This window comes from Lygodium microphyllum, chromosome 20, assembly GCF_053477565.2.
Source record: "Lygodium microphyllum isolate KBCC chromosome 20, Lygodium_microphyllum_v1.1.10, whole genome shotgun sequence".
Lineage (NCBI taxonomy): Eukaryota > Viridiplantae > Streptophyta > Polypodiopsida > Schizaeales > Lygodiaceae > Lygodium > Lygodium microphyllum.
In genome coordinates, this window is record NC_141154.1 from 81,938,766 (window position 1) to 81,944,399 (window position 5,634).

The 5,634-nt window shown below is 40.1% G+C and overlaps 1 protein-coding gene across 1 annotated transcript; it reads left to right on the top strand.

The window, feature by feature from the left end:
• Positions 1–2,606: 2,606 nt before the first annotated feature.
• LOC148019080 (ran-binding protein 1 homolog b-like) lies at positions 2,607–4,766 on the top strand. Its single transcript, XM_087701658.1, has 4 exons — positions 2,607–2,968; positions 3,381–3,532; positions 4,000–4,125; positions 4,241–4,766. The coding sequence occupies exons 1-4, from the start codon at positions 2,802–2,804 to the stop codon at positions 4,456–4,458; spliced, it is 663 nt and encodes a 220-aa protein (XP_087557784.1). The 5' UTR covers positions 2,607–2,801; the 3' UTR covers positions 4,459–4,766.
• The last annotated feature ends 868 nt before the right edge of the window (positions 4,767–5,634 follow it).

The following is a 5,634-nucleotide window of genomic DNA, read 5'->3' on the forward strand; positions in this document are numbered from 1 at the left end:
TGTGACTATTGATCCTCAACAGTTGGATATCTTATACTTTCATGCTCTTTGTTTGCCTAGAAGATACCTTGTCATAGTAGAGAGGATGTGTTGTTTGCAAAATTTTCAAAAAATTTCCAAAACTTTTGTAGACAAATCTTTCTCTATGGATCGCTTCCATAATCACCAAGCCTTCAAAAGGGATCATCTTCATTCATACCCCCATGAATGTATTTTTTGATGATTCATAATGATATCTCTTTTGGAGGTGCCATTCAGATGGTTGTTTTGTGTAAGTGTGTGCGTTGATTATTTTATTTTATGATGGGGTCGTAGTGGTTGGAGATTCAATACTGTTCAAGACGATATCTTTTTGAAGATTTGTGGCAATGATGATGTTGAATGTATAGCCCAAGTTGCACAGATGCAAAATCTCTTATATCCTTAAACAGTTTGTCATGCTTTTATGTTTCAACATTGAGATAATGGATAAAGGTGTTTTCCTTTCGTTGCAATTCTTTATTAGATACATGTTATGAGTTGGGGTCGTGTTTGGATGGCATTTCTTGAAGATGGTAAAGAAGATCGAGATGAGCTATATTTTGCACTTAGATTCTCTTTTTCCTAGGTTGTGAGGAGGCTCCTTGATTAAGTGTGGGAATATGTTGAGGGTTGAGATGACTTGAATTTTGGCTGATTTTTGTTGTTTTTGTGGACTGAATAGTTGATTCTTGAAGGATTTTAAATTATGTTTAGTTGTTTTGGAAGTGTTTGGGAGTGTTTTGGATGAGGCTGATTAGGTTTTGGAAGCTTATGATGTTTTATAGTGAAAATATAATGTTCTGTTGATGTCTTGTTAGTGTCAGATTGTGCCTATTTGGATCTGTTGACATTTTGTTTTGCTCTATTTTTCTTCTGTATGAGGGGTTGGAGTAAGGATTGATAAAGTTTTAGAATGTTTGGAAGCTTATTGATTGGTTCTTGATGGTTTGGAATGATTTAAGTAAGCTCAAGGCTTTCTGATGACCTTCTGTTTGGTTCTGTAAACCCTCAATTGAGCTATTGTAAAGCCTCTATTTCTATTCTCTTCTATTTTGTATACCTCTGTAAGTGTGATGTGGGATGAATGTGTAGATTGGGAAAGTTTTCTAATCTCGGGAAGAGATGAATATAAGTTCAAATTAGCTCGAAGAAGTGGAAGAAGTAGCTGCTGAAGACTTGAAGTAAAGATAGAAGTGACAATGACACTATGGAGCTATAAAGAGACATTGTAGTGGCTCTAATGACCTTTCTTATTAGACATACCTCTTAGGAAGGGTATCCACAACCTAATAAGGGTTTTGAATGATTATTCTTAAGGATTTCATTGTACAATTGAAAGAGTATGTATGAGAGAGAGTGTGTGATAGTCAATTATATAAAAAACAATGCATCTATGAGTGAGAGATTTTGAGAGAAAGCTATGGAACTTTTGAAGAAGAATACTATGTGATGATTTCCATTCAAAGTGGTGAATTCTTTTGTATCTTTGTGGTATCTTGATGAATTCTATGAAGAATATGAAAAGCATAATGAATTTGGTTCAAGTTAAAGCTGTGGGAGAATTGTTTCTATGAAGCTATGTGAAGATTTCTTGTTCTCTTAGTGTTATTTTTCTTATTGTGGACATATCAAATATGAGTAAGATGTTTGTTGATGATACACGATAGATTTTCTTGCAGTAGATTCCCTGTTTTCTTGGTGTTCCTCTTGGGGATCCAGAACTTAATAATTGATTCATGTGCAAATGATATGAGATTAAGGCGAACACACCTCCCCCAAAGGCAACAACAAAAGAATACTGTATGTATTATCATCCAAGCATGAAAACTTTGATGGTTTCCCATGTGGGAAAAAGGGCCCTTTTCCCTTGTTTTTCCAAATAATGCTTGACATCATGAGCTTTTGCTCAAGAGACATTGCATATCTAGCTAGGTGCAATTAGGGGCAGGGGGTTGCTAATATGAGATTAAGGAAACCCCCCCCATACTAGATGCATTATCATCTAAAGCGAGAAGTTTTTAACGTTTTTCCATGAGGAAAAACAACTTCTTTTCCCTTCATTTTCCCTACATGGTTCAAGAACATGAGCTTTTGCTCAGAAGGCATTGCATACCTAGCTAGGTATGGTTGGGGGTAGGGGGATGTTAACTCCTTCCCTTGGTTTTTGCTATAGTGTTCAACATTTGCCCCTTAATCTTTACTATTAGTTAAGGGGAGGTTGGGGGCGGGTGCCACGTGGGAACCCCCAACCTCTTGACAAAGAAACGTGGGGGCAGGTGCCACGCGTCCAGCACCCGTCCTCGTCGCGAAAATCGCACCTGCCCTGACGCGAAGCGCCGGGGCGAGTCTAGGTGTGGAGCGCCTAGTCAATCATTAATACAAGAAGTTTCAAATAGATTCTCGCAATGCGAATTACAACAACATTGTCATGAGTTTCTGCTCGAGAGGCACCGCATATCTAGTTACTTGGTGTTGGGGGCCATAGGAGGACTGGTGGCCCGCACCCGGCGTAATTCACAATGTGGGAATTTGTTTAAAAACTTCTTGTGTTAATGGGACTAGACTGATCAAGGGGCAAATGATGTGAGGTCAAGGGAAACCCTAAATGTCTGACGATGCTTCTTTCTTCTTTTTCTCCTTTTTCTTCTTCTTCATTTTCTGCGTGAAATAACAGATAACGAAGCCCCTCTGGTATAGACGCCTGTACATCCTATTGCTGTCTGATCTCTCCCCCATCTCCTTTCTGTCTGCCTTGCAATCCATCCGTTCCTTCAATCGCCATGGCCGGCGGTGAAGACAACGAGCCCGTGGAGCAGGTCGCCGCTCATGATGCCGACGACTCCAAGGCCGAGGAGGAGGACACGGGCGCCGAGGTTGCCCCCATCGTCAAGCTCGACGCCGTCGCCGTGAGCACCGGCGAGGAGAATGAAGAGGCTCTCATCGACCTGTAAGTTTTAGCTTATCTTCTCTCCAGGCAAGGGTTCCTAATCTACCTTTGCCTCTGAATCGATGCGTTGTCTGTTTTTCTTGTTATATGGCCTGCTAGTCCTTGCGCTACATGCTTCTTCCTCTGATGTAGCATTTTGTAAGCCAGTTGCTCGTTTTAGAAAATAGTTTATTCCATTGTTGTCTGTCTTGCAAGCTTTTACCTGGCTTACTTGATTAGCTAGCTGTACAAGCGATCGCTTTTTAGCGATCGTCATCTTCTCAGTTAGTCAATTATCTGTCTTGCAAGCTTTGCTCTCTTTACTTGATTTGCCAGCTCTTCAAAAGATCGTTATCAAGGAACGTCATCTCCTTAGTAGATTGGAAGATTGATCGCCTTTGGCTGCTCTGATATTTGCTCCATGGATATTTAGGAAAGCCAAGCTCTACCGATTTGATAAAGATGGAAACCAGTGGAAGGAGAGAGGTGTTGGACAAGTCCGGCTTCTCAAGCACAAGGAGACCAACAAAGTCCGCCTTGTTATGCGCCAGAATAAAACATTGAAGATCTGTGCTAATCACACTGGTAAACAGTTTTCCCCCCTGCAGATCATTTATATCTAGGCCATGCAGTTCTTGTGTCTGTGTGGGTTTCTGTTCAAGTGTTAACTTGGATCATTTGACTTTGTCATGTGTAAAATTATCCATATGGATAGTTTTTTCCATGCTCTGAAAATATTCATGCTGCACTCAAGTTTTCTGAGGATTGATTTGCATGATTTCCTTTAATTTCCTCGAGGATGCCTGCTGATTATTTGGGGCTTGAGTTCAAATCTGTATGTTGGTGTGCTGTTAGATTCCTTTTTGCAGTAAGGAAGATCGTACTTTCCCAGTGCATTTTAGCTGGTATCTTGTTGGATGCATTGACACTGTGCAACAGCTTAATATGATGAAAGCCATTTGCACTTGTGTGTACATATTGCATTAGGTTATGATTATTCTGTTGTGCATTTTGCTAGTGCATTGACTCAATTTTCTGTCCTGTGTGTGCAGTCCTTCCATCCATGAGTTTGCAAGAGCATCAAGGTAATGACAAAACTTGGGTGTGGCATGCTCCCGATTTTGCTGATGGGGAGGTGAAAGAAGAGCTTTTTTGCATACGCTTTGGCAGCATTGAAAGTAAGCTCTTTCAATTTCTGTGTTGTTTTTCACTTTACTGGTTTTTTATTAAGGACATTATTGTTTGTCAGCCTTTTCATCATTATCTGTACTTATGACTATCACTAAACTGCAGATGCACAATCTTTCAAGAAGACATTTGAGGAAGCACAAGGAATGGCATCTGGGAAGCAAGATGAAGATGAGAAAGATGCTACTTTAGTTGGTGAACTTCTGGAGGGTTTAAAGGTTGGAGACAAGGCAGAGGGAAAAACTGAGGAAGAGCAAAAAGAGGCTGAACCTCCTAAGGCTGAGGAGAAGGCTGTGCCTGCATCAGGAGATGATGGTCATTGAGTTTTTGCATGCATTGCTGCTGTTAGCATTGTCATCACTGGGTTGTCTGTTGTCATCTGTTGGGAATTTTGTCATTAGTCCGCTCGGTCACCTAGTGTCCTTATAGTTACTGCAACTGCACATGTTGCAGGAAGTGTCAGCTTTTGTGGTCTTTCCTTCTTCTATTTTCCTCCTCAAATTATTTGACGGGATGTGTAGTTTGTCAAGTGTGGTTTAGTCCAACTTGCGGTCAGAGTGTCAATATATACCTCAAGAAATTGTCAAGTCCCATTTCCTTCTTCTCTAAATGAAGTTTTCTCATTCTATTATCTTCTTGCATGTGGGTTCTTTGAACATGACATGTCTACTCTTTTTGGCTGATTGAGAGTCATCTGGGGTGTTTTAGCATTATTCAGAGAGCTAGTAAAGTGGAGCTTTTGGCAGTGTCAAGTGTCTACAGTTTTTTTGGCTGGCAACAAACTTAAGGGAGACTTCAAGTCCCTTTCTGCAAAACCAAAAGCTCTAGCTTTCAGTTTGTGTGGAGGCGATTGTGAAAAGTCCATTTGGTGCTGTGCACAGTTTGTGCTGCTTGGTTCAGTTGAGGCCTCTGAAGGACTTGAACGTGTTTGTACGTCCATTTGTACTGGTCATTGTGTGAAGTCCTTCCCTCGCGAATCTGTACCTTCTAGAATTTGACTAGATACATATGTCAAGCATGAAACTTGTTTAACAACATGATATACTAGTTACCTTGTATAGCCTTGCGTTAATATAGTAATGTATGATATGATGTAGTGTTGCTCTTAAATATTAAGTCTTAAAAGAGAAGATATTCGGCTGAAAGAACCTGACCTTTTTTGAGTTTAAACCCTTATAGAAGACATTGGGCTTTCAGAGTAACAGGTTATGTTTTCCGGTTGAATTATCACCTAGTTTCATGTGTTTAAGTAAAACACTACATTCCCTTGCCAGTTTGAACCATTTAAAATAAGTCTGACTTGCTCTGTCAGACTATTGGCTTTCTTTTGAACACTATAGACTTGGGGTGCTAATTCTATATTTATGTCTATGTATTCTGCAAGCAGAAAGATAAGTCTTGTGGATAATAGCATCTAAGTAATGTTGACAAGTCTCTAGGATAATAGCCCATTCGGTTCCAGTGGTACTAGTTGATATGCAAATAACTCAATTGTTGTG

Excerpts from the sequence above, each read along its gene's own strand:
- LOC148019080 (XM_087701658.1), top strand. The coding sequence starts at position 2,802 with ATGGCCGGCGGTGAAGACAACGAGCCCGTGGAGCAGGTCGCCGCTCAT. Across the intron at positions 3,533-3,999 it reads GATCTGTGCTAATCACACTG|TCCTTCCATCCATGAGTTTG; the intron begins GTAAACAGTTTT and ends CTGTGTGTGCAG. Across the intron at positions 4,126-4,240 it reads ACGCTTTGGCAGCATTGAAA|ATGCACAATCTTTCAAGAAG; the intron begins GTAAGCTCTTTC and ends ACTAAACTGCAG.